Source organism: Hippocampus guttulatus, chromosome 20 (genome assembly GCF_054856545.1).
Source record: "Hippocampus guttulatus isolate MCC_2025c chromosome 20, RoL_Hgut_1.0, whole genome shotgun sequence".
In the NCBI taxonomy this organism is placed as follows: domain Eukaryota; kingdom Metazoa; phylum Chordata; class Actinopteri; order Syngnathiformes; family Syngnathidae; genus Hippocampus; species Hippocampus guttulatus.
This window is the reverse complement of record NC_141280.1, coordinates 1,011,522-1,028,358: the sequence shown is the minus strand read 5'-3', so window position 1 is coordinate 1,028,358 and position 16,837 is coordinate 1,011,522. Positions and strand designations below refer to the sequence as shown.

Below are 16,837 nucleotides of genomic sequence, written 5' to 3'. Positions count from 1 at the left end.
CGCCCCCGACAGGCGTGGCACTGAAGCACACCTACGAGAGAGCCTTCACGGTGGAGAACGGCATGAGAAGGAACGTCCCCAAGGTGGTGGTGGTCATCACGGACGGACGCTCGCAGGACGAAGTGAGGAAGAACGCAGCCAGGTTGCAACACGCAGGTAAGCGCCGCGCGCGAGCGTGCGCCCGCCCCCGCGCCGTCGTTTTTCCTTTTGCTAAGATGTCTCCCGCGCCGCCCTCAGGCTACACGGTCTTCGCCGTGGGCGTGGCCGACGTGGACTTTGTGGAGCTGCAGGAGATCAGCAGCAAGCCCAGCGAGAGGCACGTCTTCGTGGTGGACGACTTCGACCACTTCGACACCATCAAGGAGAACCTGATCAGCTTCATCTGCGAAACGGCCACGTCCAGTAAGTAGCCGCCGGCGCCGCGGACGGCGCGCCGCGGCAAAAGCGCGCGCCTGTTCACGTTGCTCTGTTGCGCCGCAGGCTGCCCGCTCATCTTTGTCAACGGCTTCACGTCTCCCGGTGAGTAGATGGCCTCGCAGTCGACACGTTGGGCGGGGAGCACCGTATGAGCGCACCGCTGGAGCCCCATTTCGAGACACTTTTCTGCTCATCTGTGCCTGCCTTTGAGGAATAGCTGAAAACCTCCACATTGTGCAATTCGTGGGGGGGGGGGGGGGGGGGGGGGGGGGACTCAAATAGCAAAAGTTTCAAATTAACATGTTACAGTTTCATTGAAAGAAAAAAACCCCTGAATGGATCCATTCCCAAAATCCCCCCCCCCCCCCCAAAAAAAAAGCCGGACTGAAGGTTGGCGCCCCGGCAATCTTGCCAGGCTGTCCCGTCGTCTGATCGCGGCCTTGCTGTCGCTGTTGTTGCTCGGCGACAGGCTTCAGGATGCTGGAAGCCTTCAACCTGACGGAGAAGTCGTACGCTCGGGTGAGGGGCGTGTCCATGGAGCCGGGCTCCTTCAACAGCTTCACGGCCTACCGACTGCATCCCAACGCCTTCCTCACCGCACCCAGCGCGTGAGTCCCCCCCCCCCCCCCCCCGCCTCGCTCGCCGCACCGCTCGCAGCAACTCGCCCGTTGTTTGACTGGCCGCTTATTCAGAATAGGCGAGACCGGACCGGTCCCCCGCGGGGTCCACCGTACAGTCCAAACGCAGTCCCGTCCACCAAACATCTGCCGATGGGCGTAAAACGTACGCAATGCAACTCTGGTGCATGCCGATGCATATCAGAGGTGATTTCAAACATTTCACATCTGCCGAGATGCAAAATGGTTGAATTGCGTCCGCATTCTCCAAATGAGCAGATGTTTTGCGCCGTCGACTCGGTAGCTGGAAGGTGTTTTTGTTGCCTGGCAACAAGGCGGCTGGACAACAGGAGCCCCGAGCGGGAAATGGCAGCTCGTCATTGTTTATTGTGCGAAGAAGCGTCCCGGCGCCAGCTTCTCTCGCTCGAAATGATTGCGCCGTGACGCTCTCTCGCGCACGCAAGAAGTTTTCCGAGTGGCCGCGCACTTTCGGTTCGCTTTCCTCCTTCCTACGAGCCGCCGCGCCATCGGCGTTCGCCTTCACGTGGCCGCCATTGTTGCCGTTCGTCAGTCGCGTACGTCGCTTGCTCACCATTCAAACGCGGTGACCCGTTTGTCATTTCCACCCCTCCCCTCGTTGAAATCCCCGGCACTTTTGCGCAAGTTGAAGGGGACCGTTTCAGTTTTACAGCCGCTCGCGCGATTGAGGATTTGAGCGTAGCCCGACTTGAACTTGCGTCTCCCGGGCAGCGAGGTGCACCCGGAGGGTCTCCCTTCGGCCTACACCATCATCCTCATGCTGCGCCTCCTGCCCGACACGCCGGCCGACGCCTTCGACGTGTGGCGGGTGTCCTCCGCCGACCACAAGCCCGAGACCGGCGTCACCGTTGACCGTGAGTAGGCGCCGTTGAACACGGCCAGCCGGCCGCGGAGATCCTGACGCAGTTGTCGTCGCCTCTCAGCCTCCCGGCAGACCGTCTCCTTCTACAACAAGGACGAGCGCGGCGAGATCCAGCGGGTGACCTTTGACGAGCCCGAAGTCAAGCAGCTCTTCCACGGAAGCTTCCACAAGGTGAGCGCGCGAGCGTGATCCCACTCGCACAGCGAAAAAATACGCCGTGGAAATGTTGCCCCGCGAGCACCGAGCCCGAGCACGAATAGTGACAATCCATGGAGAATTGACGCTAATTGCGATAAATGAATCGTGAAGCGGCTGGGGATCGGTTTGAAACCACACGTGGATTTCCAGTGGGGGAAAGGTTGCAAAAAACCCCCTCAAAAAAAATTAATTGCGAGCGTTTGCTTATTCCCGATGACGCAGCCGTTTTTCGTGGACTTCACAGGCCGCCATATGAAAATGCGTCCATTATAGCGTGACGAGGCAGCTGGCAAGGAGCCAACGATTCCCAAGGCGGCCTCGGACTCCAAACTGCCTCGATTGTCAACAATAGTCAAGACGTCCCAGAACCGCACAGCGCGGCCTCAGCCCGCCTCGGTGGCGTCCCGGCCTGGAAAGTGTCGGGTCAGCGCACTCAAACAATGACATCAGGGGAAGGAGGAGGGGAGGGGGAGATGGAGGGGGGGGGCCGGGGGCTCGCAGGCGCTCGCTCTCGCTTCTGGGAGCTCACTCGGGACTTCTTGCGGTCGCGCTTGCTCAAGTAGCAATTTGGAATCACCAGAGCCGCCGAGAATGATTTAGATGGTCAGCCGCCCACTGCGCCCCCCCCTCACCCCCTCACCCCACCACCACCAGCGCACGTGCCCCCCCTCCCTCCTGTTTTGCTACAGTGTACAGTCTCACTCCTGCACTGGAATGAAAATATCTGACGGAATGAGCGCCATCCGTGCGGGCTGACAAATGTATCCGCCACAAGCTGCAATCAAGAGGGATGAAAAAAAAATAAAAAAATCATTTTGGTCAACCGCTTCACCTTAAGAAATGAGTCGTCGACATCAAGTCAACAATTGCAGGTTGCGCTGGATCAGTTATTAGCTCAAAAAAAAAAAAAAGAGCTCGACTTTGGACCAGCGAGCCTCCCACACGCCAGACAAACGCAAGTAGTCAAGTAGTAGCAAATCAAATCGGTTGCGTGCGTGTGAATGACGAGGAGCCGATGTGTTCACGCAGCCACCCGGAAGCTCCTGCGCTTTTTCCGCAGCGGCAAACGAGGTGACGGGGGAAGTGCGATGAGAGCGCAAAGCAAAGCGTTCATCACTTTGCACTCATCGCACTCCACCGCGCCGTTTTTCAACGCCAAACTTCATCCTCCGCTTGGCTTTTCCCTTGCAGCAGTTACGCTGCATCCGGCACGGATTGGCAGCACGTCACTTTCTCCGCCATTTGTGGTCATCCAAGCTTCATCCAAAATGCTCCATCTTCATTTGCTTCCCGCAAATTGCTACAAATAACATCCCCCCCCCCTTTTTTTTTCGATGCCTCTAAAAGACAGGCTTCAAGATGTTGGAGGCTGTCTTTCATTTCTGTCTTTATGGCGCGTTGATGTGTCGAATTCTGAGGGAAAAGATGAATGCTTTCCAATTTTGGAACAAGTTCTTCCAACTGCCGAAGACAAAGTGGCCGCTGCGCCTCGGTGCGAACGCTAAGCAGCTTGTTGCGCTTCTTGGGAACGTGCGTTTGCGCTGGAAGCGCTTGGCCCCTTGTTGAGTTCCAGCTGAATTCTCGGGGGGGCCAAATATGCAACAACACTCCAAAATGGAGTCAGACGCTTCCGAAGGAGTGCGCCAATCCAGCATTTGTGTGTGTGCCTTGTCGTCCAGCTGCACATCCTGGTCTCGTCCACTGGCGTCCAACTCAACGTGGACTGCCAACACGTGGCCCAGAAGAGCATCAAAGCGGCCGGGAACACGTCCAGAGACGGATACCAAGTCCTGGGGAAAATGGCCAAGTCCGTCGGCTCCGGGGGAGACTCGGCAACTGTAAGTCATCTCAGACATTTGCGGCTTTCATTCCAGCGTCTTCCGATCACTCTCACTCGCGCTTGCGATCAAATATGAAGGCCCCTTTGAGCTTCTGTCTCGGGATCGGCGGCGGCGCTTTTTGGGGCTTCCGGTTTGACACATGTGGTTGCGCATGCCAATCGCATGAAAAGAAAACAGAGGCACGCGCCTCTGCCGCCTTGTCCCGGAGCGTCGGGTTTGCTCGTAAATTTCCTGGGGGTGTCCCGTCGACGCGCGCGCTGGTTTTATTTCCTTCCGTCGCCAGCTCCTCTCACAGCCGGGCATCTTTGTCTTGTTTCAGTTCCAGCTCCAGATGTTCGATATTGTCTGCAGCGTGGCCTGGACCAGCCGAGACCGCTGCTGTGACCTGCCCGCGCTGGTCCGTAGCCGTGGAAACGCAAGCGCACTTGGTTATCGACTGCGACTATGACACTCAAAAATGACTTTTTGTTTCTCTCCTTTTTCTCTTCTGCTGTCGCTCAGAGAGACGAGAGCAAATGTCCCTCGCTCCCCAACGCCTGCAAGTGCGCCACTTCGGCCACCGGAGCGCAAGGACCACAGGGACCGGTGGTGAGCACGCGCAACTTGTCCACCTCGGTCAGCGGGGCATTCTAGAAAGGAGACTTAAAAAAAAAAAAAAAAAAAAAAAAAAAAACAGTTCCATATTGTATCTTTAAACGCCACAACCCAGAGCAAATCCGGTCATGTCATCGTACAAATGCTATATTGCAAAACACCAAAGACGGGCTCTTTGCATCAATGTCATGCTAATTGTAAACCTTGAAACATCAGCCACGACACATGGACCAAAAAGAAAAGTTGGAATGCATGCTATGTTGTCATAAACGCGGGGACAGCGAGTAGTGTTGCCTTCCTTGAATGGAAAAGCCCCGCAAATGGCGGCCCTCGTCAGCCACATTTGAGTTTAGAATCCAAATTTTTTCGACGACAAGGTGAACAGCAGCTGAGCCGGAAGATTTGCTCATTCGATATCGATCAGAAACTTGGGTTGAGTTTCCCTTTCATGACTCTTTTCTGGTGGACCTCAGTGCTGCCGCCCAGCATGTGATGGCATGAAGCGGTACTGCGCCAAAGGCAGGCGACTCCAAATTCAGCCCGGAAGAAATTATCCCCCCCCCCAAAAAAAAAACAAAAAACGATGAGCTGCAATGTAGCAAGAGTTTTAATATATGAAAGGCATACCGAAAATGATGGGTCAACGGTATGATCAAATTCTATTTTCAAATGTTTATTTTTAAGTCAGGGTAGGAAATTATAGAGGGAGATGATTTCACGGCAGACGGAAGGAAGGAATATTTGATGTGGAAGCGAAGTGACGCCTCGCAGCTGCAGATGGCGGCGATGTCATGCTGCCGCTGAAAATCAGCTTGCCTTGATTGCCGTTCTTCATCTTTGTCAGTCCGACTCGGTGAGCTGCAACCTCACTCACTCCTTTGCGAGTTGAGAGCTTGCGGCTCACTCTGCCAAACCAAAGACGATAAGATTCCGAATTCAAAGGGCGTCAGGCGCACGTCCGGGTGACAACAGGTTTTAGTCGAACGTTTGAATCGTTGCGGCTGCCAAGGACGTCCGTGATGCAAATGAAATGCAAACAAACAAGGGCCAAAGGTGGCCAGCCGGTTGCCACAGTGACACAAACAACTTTCAGCAACCACGCGAGCCACTCACTGATCTTTCCTGCACATCAACTGAATTAAAAACAAAAAAACAGGAAGCCCCCCGACCGCAAAAATCCACCAATGGGTGAACCATTGAATGTCACGCTGCCAATACATGCAGGGCTCCTCTGCAGAACAATGTTTCTCCTGATCTTGTTCCCCCTCAGGGTGCTCCCGGCAAAAAAGGACCACGAGGTGAAAGAGGAGAGCTCGGTGCGCCTGTAAGTTTCTTTCAACTAAAAAAAATGCACACGACGACAACAACAGCAGCACCTTAAGAGACTTCTCTGGTCTCGCAGGGGCCGGTGGGCCCTCGGGGCGACCTGGGAGCGCCCGGACCCATGGGCCTGCCCGGTCCGCAAGGACCCAGCGGACGCTCCATCCCGGGAGAGGTTGTGAGTAGACGCTCGCAGGCCCGCACATAAATCTGAGGATGAGCGGGGATTACTCCGGAGATGTGAAGAAAGCTTCCTTGACGTCAGGCGCCATTCCGCAAAGCCTTGCGGCTCATAAATCAAATTGGAGTCGTCTCCTGGCCGCAACGATTTTCCCACCGCCTCCCGAAACAAATTGAGCTGCGTTTATTTTGTCGGCGTGGACGCCTGTCGAAAAAACGGCGAGTTGACTGGATGCCTTGCGAGTATCCGGCAGCTTGAAGCGTCGTGCCTTTCCACAGATGTGCCACGCAACCTCGGTGTCGGCATTGCATCGAGAGGCGCAACAATGACAACGATTTTCGTTCAAAAGGAAACATCTGCTTTGGAAAACGATCATCGACAAAGCAGGCACCGAAGAGTCATATGATTGGTGTCCACTTTTCGAAGGAAGGATACAAATGAAAAACAATGTTTGTTTTTTTTCATTCCGATTCATCGATTAATCCCCCCCCAAAAGAATTGACCCATTCATTGATTATTGAAGCGATCGCGAGTTGCAGCCGTGCAAAGTCGCACTTTGACGGACGCGGCGAGTGAATGAATTGTCGCCAACAAACCGGCACCACCTTGATACCGTTTGCTGTGTTTTGGGGGGTTTTTGCCTTCAGGGTCGGCCCGGACCCAAGGGAGAACCCGGAGACTCTGGTCTACCCGGACTCAAAGTAAGTTTTGGCTCCTGCCTGTTTTTCTCGTGTTTCTGCTTGCGGAGGCGGGCAGGCATGCCGACCCTCCTGGCGGCTCAAGCGCTCATCGGGCAACGTGACGACGCGACCGGGAGGGAACCGGCGGGCCGAGACTCCGAAGTCAGAGCGATGGAAGATCTAGGCCGGATCCGCTCGGGGACCGAGTTCCCGCGCAGCCTTCCTGCTCAATAAACGTCCTCTGCTGTCGCCACGCCGGCCGAGAGCAGTTTGGATTGCTTACTGGGGCTCCACTTGAAAGGCGGAGCTAAACGCGAAGGACGTGGAGCGCGCAGCGTCTCGTGATTCGGTCATTTGTTTTTTCGTGGCCCCAAAAGGCAATTGCGAAACTTCTTTTGGAGGGCTGTCAGTTATTTACGACCAAATCAAGGGTCTCCTGTTGATACTTGTGTGCGCGCGCAGGGCTCACCGGGACCTCGTGGCCCCAGCGGCCCCAACGGACCCGCCGGAGTGAGGGTGAGTTGCGAGCCGGCCCGACTTTGAGCGTCGGGGGACCGGCTGACCTTTTGTCTCGTCTGTCTGGTGTTCAGGGCCCTCAAGGAAAGGACGGCATGTCGGGACCGCGAGGACCCGCCGGGCCCATGGTGAGCCGGGAGCAAAATGCGGCCCGAGGACCCTTTATCGTCGTGCGTTTGAGGCGTTGATCTCGCCTTCATTGGCTTCTCTCCCTCAGGGACCCGCGGGGTCACCCGGAGCGCCCGGTCCTGAAGGAAAACCCGGCAACACGGGTCCCAATGGAGCTCCCGTGAGTCATGACACCCCGTGGCCGAGGTGCGGGCGAGCGTTCTTTGGACTGACCGATTTGTGTACGCGCGTGCGCCTGCTTTCAGGGTTCGGTGGGACCAAAAGGAGACAAGGGCGAGCGCGTGAGTACAACTGGATGTCAGTCGCCGCCGTTCGGAAGACTAACTTTGCCCGACTTTGTGGTCCCCAGGGAGACTTTGCTCCTCAGAACATGATGCGCTCCATCGCCAGGCAGGTGTGCGAGCAGCTGGTCAACGGTGAGTCGGACGTCTTCATCTTGTCCGAAAAAGCTGGAGCTTGACGTCCCCGTCGTCGTCCTCCTCGCAGCCCAGATGAACCGCGTCAACGGCCTGCTGAACCAGATCCCCAGCGGCATTCATCGCAGCAACAACCCGGGGCCCCCGGGACCCGCCGGACCCCCCGGCATGCCGGGACCGCGCGGCGAGCTGGGCCCCACCGGAAGGAATGGCTTCCCCGGGAACCCGGGACTGCCCGGACAGGCCGGCGAGACGGGTCCGGCCGGACAGAAGGGCGAGCAAGGCGTGGCGGGAGTTGGACAGAAGGGCGTTCGAGGACCGCCGGGTAAGCTTCTCCCGTCACGCCGGATTCTTGTTCTTCTGATATGCTGACGGACACAGACAAAGTGTCCTCGGAACATGTGGACAAAGTTGGACATGACGACGCAGAACAGGGTGGCGCTAGGCCACGGTGGGGAACAACGGGACGTCTTAGGGGACGTCATGAGACAAAATTCTCCATCACGCGGGACCCGATTTATGGCACGGGGTGCAATCACATTTTGAGACACGGTGTTTGCCTCTGTTTTGGAATCGTCTGCGTCATCATTGATAACGGCGTCGCTCCCACCAGGCCCACCAGGAGAGAGCAGAACGGGCCCCCCCGGGCCGACGGGTTCCACGGGACCTCGCGGCCCTCCTGGGCGTCCCGGTCACGCCGGCGCGCGCGGCTCGCCCGGGGCGGCTGGCTACTGCGATTCGTCCCAGTGCGCCGGTATTCCTTACAACGGTCACGGATACCCAGGTCAGTAGGCCGCCGACGTCACTCCCCGTTCACGGCCGGGACGCCGCCCGCCGCCGTCATAAGACTTCCTGTTAGCCCGTCAGGCTAACACTTTGGAACGCTCATCATCTTTCTCCACTTGCGTGACAAACGGGGTGACCCAAGTGGCTCCAGTCATGCTCGAAAGTGGCTGTGAAAAGCTCACAAACGTTTCTGCAAACGTGCTACGATCGTGTTACCGTCACACCTGCGTACGACGCATCGACGCACTGGTGTGCTGCAACTGTTCAACAAACACGCTCTACTACGTTCTACTGCACAAATACGCTAATAGGAAGCCGCGATCGTGCCACAGATGTCTTTTGTTTGACAATCAAGCGTCCAACATGCTCCGACGACAACCCCGCTACCGTCATGATACTAACATGCGATGTGGATGTCAATGCTACAAACACGCTCGATTCAAACCACCGAGTGTGCCGCAACCGTGATATCGGTGATACAAGCACACGCGTCGGATGTCGTTTGGTACGTGCGCTACGTACGTAGCGTAGCAGGAAGTGTGCATGCGTGTTTCCTGACCCCGTGTGCTGTGCTGCTCCTTGCAGGTTCCGCGTAGTTTTTCTTTGCCGCCTGCGCCGCTTTCATGACTTCCCGAAACGCTCGAGACGTTTGAGGGAAGCGCTAACAAACTTTGCTGCACCGACGACAACAACAACAACAACAACAACAACAACAACAACAAACAGGAACTAACCAACAGCAAACATGGGTGGCGGCCATTTTGTGGCCCCTTTGCATCGTGCCGGCAAACGACGATGAGGAGCATGACGACGGCAGCGACAACGAGAACATACTAACAACATGGAGATGAACTCTTGATGCTTTGTTGCCCAGCAACCCTCAACCTGCTGCTTGCCAATGCCAACAACAAACCTCGTCTTTATTTCTAATTGGTCATACAGTGAAGCCGCGCCATCACGTTCGTGGATTACAATTCCGATCTTGACCGTTGACCTTGACCTCAGCCACAAACTGCACGCGCGGCAGTCAATCGATGAATCGACAGACGGCTGATGGATGATCAAATGAATCCACATCGCCTTTGATAACGGATTCATCGTTTAGAGGTCTTGTTCAAATCCTCCAAATTTCGGACTCTCGCGTGTACATTTGAGAGCAGACGTGCACTTTCAAAACAACAATCTTTTCTCACAGGGCTTACGGACCAAACCAGACACTAACTAATGGGATAGAAATTGAATTGAAAAATAATTGATTGATTTTTGGTGATTGGATTGAGGAACAAATGCAGTGCAACGATGCTGGCTTTTATGACCTAATTACTACTTTGCTACTCGCCTTCAGGCCTCACCGTTCCACGGATAGGCAAACCGACACGCAAATTGTAAACAGCTTTTCGCTCATCTGCAAGCAGCCAATCAACCGTTCATGTCCACGCTGCCACTTTTCCCTGCATCATCTTGAGAGGTTTACCACCTTGCTTTTATCCGACGGAATCTCGCGGGCCGCCCTGTCCGACCTCCGCGTGACCTCTTCACGTGAGGCTGTTCGCTGTCAACACGGCTATCGGCTGGCTTCACTGTATTGGATAACATGATAACGATGACGCATGTGTGACATGCTGCAAGAGTTGACCAAGTTCCTCAAGGTCCCGCCAGAGGTTCGTGTACGCGTTTGTGTCGCGCTTTTCACTAGCAGAAAACCAACGAAAAAGCTGCCGCGGTGCAAAGTGCTGAACGAACGTAAGAACGAATGAATGTTGACTAACGCTTTACACGCAAACCAGCTGCCCTTGCCCCCCCCCCTCCTCCCACCCCCTTTAGCCCCCCAACCTACTAACGCTCGCCTCAAACCGGAAGTCGTGCACCTTGTTGCCATGACGACAACTACAACAGGAAATGCTCTGTGAGCAGGCCGCTCCCCATCGACGTCCGACAGCGAGCCGGTGGCCCTGCCGCTCGATGAAGACCAATCGGCCGAGAGGCGACGCCGGAAGCGCTCGCTAGCTGCCAACGTCGCATCCTAGACGTCCGCCATCTTCTTCGTCGTTTGTTGTGATGACGAAACACCTTGACAACTTTAGCGTGTGTGTGTGTGTCTGTGTGTGTGTGCGCGCGTGTGCTTGCGTGTGTCAACATTTGTAACATACTTGCTATGTTTTTTTGTATCGTCCGCCGTGCGCAGCAGCAGCAAAAGGCCTTTTGCTAACTTACGCTAACTCACTATTTATCAGCGCTCCTTATTAGCCACTTCCTGTAAATCTTATGTAGCCACGCCCTTCATTTGCATGTCTGATGTTTATTTTGTTTCAGATTGTCAATCAAAAGGACAACTTTTTTTATTTATTTCTCACACAAAGGAAAAAAAGCTTTTTTTTTCAATAAAACCACTGAAACCAAACGTGACTCGACCTGTTTTGTGTGTGTGTGGGGGGGGGGGCGTACTTTGAAACCTTAACCCGAGTTTAAAACCCTGCTTTGAAGCCATAGCCCTACTTAAAAGCTCTAATTTGAAACACTAGCCTTAGTTGAAAACCCTAATTAGTAAAAAAATAAATACATTTCAAACCCTGGTTTAAAACCCTGCTTTGTGACCATAACTCAAATTTAAAACCCTAATTTGAAACTAGTCCAAGTATAAAACCCTACTTTGTAACCCTCAAGCCTCCACCTGGAAAGTCGGCGACTGCAATCGCCTTCATCTCCTTTCTTTTCTTTTCACGCATCTCCTTGGAGACACCAATTGCAACAGAAATCTTTGCTTCCGAATGAGACTCAAAGTGAAATGTTGAACAAGCCTGACATCTACGGGATGCTCAGAGAACTGCAGCGTCTGCGGATTGTTGAAACTCGGTGAAAAATTAAACAGGGGGGAGAGATTTATTCATAGACGGTCTGACAAAGGCCCGTTTTCCGTTTATGAATGACCAATTTCAAAACGAGAAATTGGGACATGTAAAACGTAACCAACCATTTCTACGGCAAGCCAAAGCGGTCATCGTGACCGGTGACCAGGTGACGCTCGTGTGCAAAGCACCGTGAAAGAAGCAGCAAAGGTTGCTTTGGATAGGCGGACGTTACGTCAGCCCTGCGAGTGATGTGGAGACAGCTGCGTACGAGAGGATTCAAGTGCACTGCACAGATGCGGCAAGAAGGCGATCGAGCGCGTGGCCTTTTCTCAGCTCAGTGAGCACACGAGCAAATGTTTGTTGTCTGTTGTTTGATGACCCGGACTCGTCGAAATAGGAGGGACCCCCCGCCCCCACCACCGCCCCTCCAATCGCAGAAAGGAGACACCCTAAACATCCAGTCGATTCGGAAAAGCTTATAATTTGGTACATTAACGTTTCAGTTTACTGAAACATAACATTTTTACCTTGACTCTATCGTGACTTGGATGTTTAAACTCTGCATTATGTCACTCACATAAAATGCACTTTTTTTTAAACAGCATTTTAATTTCGGTCATTATAGTCGGACTGGAAGAATCGCAGATACGGCTGCGGGGATCGTTTGAGGTGACAACATGACGGCGGCTGCGTGCGTGCAGTGGTGTGTGTGAGAGAGAGAGAGAGATTGGGTGAGGGGGGCGGTGGGTGCCAGACTTGCATCGAGCAGCTGAGGAGGGACGACAAGAAAGCCTCATCTTCTTCCGTCAAGCAGGAAGCTTCCATCGGCTCACCAGCTCGGCGCCTTCTTGGTGAATGAGCCTCTCGCCGGACACCATCAACCAGCAATCCGTCGCCGATCATTCCCATCCACTTGGATTTCTTTCGCCTCGGTCGGCCTGCACACAACAACAGTTTGTCACTCCGTACGTGCATTGAACGTGTGGATGCGTTTCTTGCTCCGCGGGCAACGTGCGTATGCGCGTGTGTGGTGTGCGCGTGCGCGTGTGCAGTGGAGGGCCACCCATTGGCAAAATGGTTTTGACGGAGGCGCTCAGTTCAGCAAATTGTGGTCGGAAGAAGTGTTCAACGACACCGCAACATGCTGAGAGCTGTTCCGAATATTGTCACCCGCTGATGTGTCGGCTACAAAGAGAGGTGCTCGAATTGTGTTGTTTAGCCTGAAAGCAGGGTGGTGTTGTTTTTTTCATCTTTTGCTTTAAAAGCTGCAGTAGGAGAAAATTCGGTTCATTTGTATTTATGTGTAACTTTAAAGCCAGCGTCATTAACGATTGCCAGGTTTCCTTTTCTCACTCCAACGCTCTCAAGTCTGGAGTTCTCTTTGCAGAGGATCAAGAATATATGCTTACAAGTACTGTTATATTGTTGGATCATTATGCTTCAATTAGACTGGTTGGATATCCCTAATGAAGTGTACTGTGAGTGAGGATAGAATGCAGCGTGCCAATTGAATATCATCATCATCATCATCATCATCATCGCCACGCTGGGTCTTGTCGCCACAGACGCATGGAGCGCGGCTCGAATTACCATGGCCACCGGACAAGAGTGATGAGAAGCCCTCCAGCCACATTTGAGACGGGCCTTGTCGTATGAGGACCGTTGGGGCCCGTGGCGTAAGTACATTGCAACAATTTCGAGCTGCCAGAGCCCGGGAATGCTTTTGTGGGCTTTTATTTGCCTTTCAAACAGCGGTAAGGAATAGTTGGCGGTTTACGAGTGGCAAATCGATGCTGGGACTGAACACGACGGTGTATCAAAGGTTCGATGTCACGTCGGTGTCGAAGGGAGCACGCGTGAGCGCCATGGGCTGCGGCGGGAGCAGGACGGACGCTCTGGAGCCTCGCTACCTGGAGAGCTGGACCAAAGAGACCGAGTCCACGTGGTTGACCTGCACCGACGCCGACATACCGCTCTCGTCCATCCACAGCATCCCGTCTGACGGCTCCGAGGCCTGCTTCGCTTCCGAGAACAACGCCGGTCCGGGTAAGGACGTTGTGCACTAAAAGCCAGGCAACGGCAACTCAAATGGCAAACTGTTGCTTTTTACTTGATCTTGCTTGTTTGATGACGACGCGTTTGCGCACTGTGGAGCGGAAACCGTCTTTGCGAGGGGATATTCTGCTGTGCCCTGAGGCCTGGAGGACACGAATGGCCAAACCGGGCACAATAGGCAACATGAAAAGAGCGCACTTGGCTCTCATGACAACAGACGCGCGGCTCACACGTTGAAGCAACGCAACCTTATGTAACGAGGCTGCCGCATTCATTAGCGATTCATCATGTGGCTTTAGGGTGTTCTCTTCTGCCTTCCAGTTGCCGAATTCTTGGAGGACGGCCTCCCGCCTCCCGCTCAAGCGTACCTCAAAGTGTGCTCGAACGCATCGGAAGCCAGCCTCGGCGACATCAAGCCAGGCGGCGGCGGCGGCGGCGGCGACAGCCCTCCCGACGTGCCCGCCTCTGCAGCGCAGGATGCGGCACCGGCGTCTTCGGGCACCACGGTGCAGCGCACAAGTGTCCTACACACTGAAGAGATTGTGAGTGACGCGCTACACCAACACCAGAACGATGTTGTTCAATCAACTTCAAAGCTCGTCATCACCCATGCTAGTGCTAACGCAACATGAGAGGCGCCGGGGGCGGTCCGGGTGCTGTCCGGTCATCTTGCTCGAGCAAAGTTTGAGGCTGTCGTTGAGCTCATACCACGCTGGCAAAAGATGACGTGTTGTGTGGTGTCATCCCCGACAGACAAAATGGCAGGACAACCGCATGTCCACCAAGCAGGTGACCATCACGGTGACGCAGAGCATCCACCAGGTGGACAAGAACGGCAAGGTGAAGAAGTCGCTGACCACCTACGAGGTAATGAAGCCCGCCGGGGCCGTCAAAGAAGTGGCGGCGCTCAACACCTGAGCGGCGCGGCGCGGCGCGAGGGCTATGAGGTTCAATGGGGCTTTATTTTCATCGTCGCCACCCCCCCCCCCCCCCCCCCCCCCCAGAATGGAGATCCATGTTTTTCATTGGATGGTACTAAATGTATATCTGAACCCTTTCGAGATGACTTGTAAAATTAAAATGTAAACGGTAGAGGTGTGCAGAGTCTCAGTAATGTTGACATTTCTTCAAAAGTATTTCAGATAATAAATCGCTTTTCGTTTTCATGTTTAAAGTGAGGCATCCATTTTGGCTCAAGTTAACCAAACGTGGTTTCTTACACCCCTCAAGGGATAGCGTAGCCGAAGCATGAAATCATTGTTTTGGGGTGACCGTGCAGGACAGGTGAAAGCCAAACTTTTCACGACGTGACCAATGACGACACAAAGCTGGTGTACATGGGCGGACTTTAATCAAGTGGCACAACCGCGCATCTTTTTGGCGGAAGCAAGGGTCAAAACTCACAAATAAATACTTTCTAGTGATGCTAAAGGGCAAATAAGTCGTTTCTGCTGTGGCTCAGGAAGCTGAAATTGAAGATTGCACTTTACAGTGAAGCCTCTGGGTTTTTTTTTGGGGGGGGGGGGGTATATGTATTGTTTGAACCGCTATGTGTCTTGAGCACTGTCTGGATTTGTGCTTTGTAATGACAATAAAAATGGCGGCAGTAATGCCACTGTAAGAAGGACAATTCATCTTCCACAACAGCAGCTCTCGGGTCAGCTCTGAGCAGAGAGTGTGTGGATGTGTTGCCGAGGATCATAAAGCATGCGTCCCGACCGGAACGAGGGCTCCTCTCTCTCCATCCACTCCTCAGGCCGAAAGTCCGGGAAGAAGAACGTCATTTCTCTGCGGGCTGACTCGACAGAATCTGGAGGAAAGTAGAGCGGAATTTGAGCAAAAAAAGAAAGTCGCGCTCGTCTCTAAAAGACTCGCAGTCAACAATCGCCATTGGAGATGCTTATGTGAATATTGACTGCGGTTCAGGTTGAGCACACCTGAACCGTGAGTGGTGTTGCGCGTGTCCGTGAGACCAAACTGAGCCCGCAGAGAGGTGGGGGAGGTGTATCTAGCTTGGAACACTTTGGTGGGACCCATCAGTTCCCTCCAGTGGCCAATGGCATCCTCTCGGGCTAAAATGTACGCCCGCATCGGGCCGCTGTGTGTAGGACAAAACAAGCAAAACTGTGAGTACTCTCCAAATTCCGTTCACATTTTTTTGTTCGAGTCGTAATGACGTGAAAGCTCGATTTAGTACAAACTACATCGAGTTACGTCTTCTGTTAGAGCCCCTGACGGTCTTTCTTTTGTCTCTAGGACGGGGGGCCTTGATATACGAGTGACCCGCCTCAGAAGAAGTTATTTTGTTCGGATGAGTTTTTGTTTTGCCTTGCGGGCAAAAATATAATACAATAAAAACATGTAGAGTATCAAACAATTTTTATAGACAAGCGATCGCAGGTCCTTGCTTACCTTGACATGTACTCAACAAGTCTTTGGTAGAAGAATCGCCCTGAAAATTAGCATGACAAAGAAGCTTAAGGGACAAGTCCACCCAAACGTTTTCTTGACAATACTCTATTCTATGCTCCTGCACGAGTGCAAACATGGCATTTTATTCATACAAACAAATGCGCCCTGCACCTGAATGCTCAGCGTAAAACCTCTCAGACTCTTGTCGTCTCCACACCACATCTTTGCGTCGAACGATGACAAACTGGTTATCCAGGATAATTTGGTGAAGTGCCTGCAAGACAGATTTGGAAAACAAGACTTTGTGTCTAACAGGAATATACATCTTAGTTTTTTTTAGTGATCACTTTTTGTTGCTTTTTACAATGCACAGTGGTTGAGTACAGAGTACAGCCAAGTATTTTTGAGGGGGTACTTGAATCAAGGTACCTCCAGCATAATAGGATGAGCCACCGCGTCTGGTTTGATGACCGCCAGGGTGAGCTGCAGCGCGTTGGACAGGCGACACGCCGTCAGCAACATTGTCTCTACAAATTAAGAACAACTACAACATGAGCAAACTATGGCTTAGAAATGCCAAGCAAACAACTGTTCGCTTTGCATTCGATTTTTTTTTAATGAGCTAACTTTTAGCATGACTACTAAAACAACCGTTTTCAGAACGAGCCTTATTTACCGGAAGTCGACTTTTGAGGGCTCACAAATGCTCGTAGACTTTCAAAGAACATCGAGAATTTCCGCCATCATGTCTGCCATATTTAATCTTTTTGATATTTGTTTTGGCGAGTCATGTATAACCGTCAATGGTACGATGAATATGTATAGATTATAGGCGAGTGTGAGAGTGAGGACCGGTTGGTCCATCAGTCAAATATGTCACCGAAAATGGTCCGTTTCTATTACGTTCCTCTTGGGGGAAATCCGT

The 16,837-nt window shown here is 53.1% G+C and overlaps 3 protein-coding genes across 9 annotated transcripts in view; 2 read left to right on the top strand and 1 right to left on the bottom strand.

Annotated features, from left to right (window-relative positions):
* The window catches only part of LOC147187381 (collagen alpha-1(XII) chain-like), a 56,452-nt gene extending 45,455 nt beyond the window's left edge, over positions 1-10,997 (top strand). For both annotated transcript variants that reach the window (XM_086101168.1, XM_086101167.1), the window contains 20 exons: positions 13-156; positions 238-402; positions 481-519; positions 887-1,025; positions 1,785-1,927; positions 1,997-2,106; positions 3,813-3,971; positions 4,294-4,371; positions 4,476-4,562; positions 5,839-5,892; positions 5,971-6,066; positions 6,717-6,770; positions 7,212-7,265; positions 7,340-7,393; positions 7,483-7,554; positions 7,640-7,675; positions 7,744-7,810; positions 7,881-8,135; positions 8,424-8,594; positions 10,511-10,997. In XM_086101168.1, coding sequence (XP_085957294.1) covers positions 13-156; positions 238-402; positions 481-519; positions 887-1,025; positions 1,785-1,927; positions 1,997-2,106; positions 3,813-3,971; positions 4,294-4,371; positions 4,476-4,562; positions 5,839-5,892; positions 5,971-6,066; positions 6,717-6,770; positions 7,212-7,265; positions 7,340-7,393; positions 7,483-7,554; positions 7,640-7,675; positions 7,744-7,810; positions 7,881-8,135; positions 8,424-8,594; positions 10,511-10,623 — 2,090 coding nt within the window. In that variant the 3' untranslated portion in view covers positions 10,624-10,997. The remainder of the gene's footprint in view (positions 1-12; positions 157-237; positions 403-480; positions 520-886; positions 1,026-1,784; positions 1,928-1,996; positions 2,107-3,812; positions 3,972-4,293; positions 4,372-4,475; positions 4,563-5,838; positions 5,893-5,970; positions 6,067-6,716; positions 6,771-7,211; positions 7,266-7,339; positions 7,394-7,482; positions 7,555-7,639; positions 7,676-7,743; positions 7,811-7,880; positions 8,136-8,423; positions 8,595-10,510) is intronic.
* A 678-nt stretch (positions 10,998-11,675) lies between these two features.
* baalcb (BAALC binder of MAP3K1 and KLF4 b) lies at positions 11,676-14,479 on the top strand. Of its 6 annotated transcripts, none has more exons than XM_086101087.1 (5): positions 11,962-12,410; positions 13,011-13,121; positions 13,293-13,491; positions 13,822-14,042; positions 14,254-14,479. In XM_086101087.1, exons 2-5 carry the CDS (start codon positions 13,098-13,100, stop codon positions 14,416-14,418), a joined length of 609 nt encoding a protein of 202 aa, XP_085957213.1. In that variant the 5' UTR covers positions 11,962-12,410; positions 13,011-13,097; the 3' UTR covers positions 14,419-14,479. The 6 variants fall into 6 exon arrangements, with proteins under 6 accessions (XP_085957211.1, XP_085957213.1, XP_085957214.1 ...); XM_086101088.1 differs by having other exon boundaries at positions 11,965-12,410; positions 13,268-13,491; XM_086101089.1 differs by having other exon boundaries at positions 11,965-12,456; positions 13,268-13,491.
* A 350-nt stretch (positions 14,480-14,829) lies between these two features.
* nme6 (NME/NM23 nucleoside diphosphate kinase 6) lies at positions 14,830-16,796 on the bottom strand. The gene is made up of 6 exons (XM_086101090.1): positions 16,589-16,796; positions 16,342-16,439; positions 16,084-16,186; positions 15,913-15,952; positions 15,438-15,598; positions 14,830-15,310 (listed from the first exon to the last, which is right to left on the bottom strand). Exons 1-6 carry the CDS (start codon positions 16,638-16,640, stop codon positions 15,159-15,161), a joined length of 606 nt encoding a protein of 201 aa, XP_085957216.1. The 5' UTR covers positions 16,641-16,796; the 3' UTR covers positions 14,830-15,158.
* Positions 16,797-16,837: the final 41 nt, after the last annotated feature.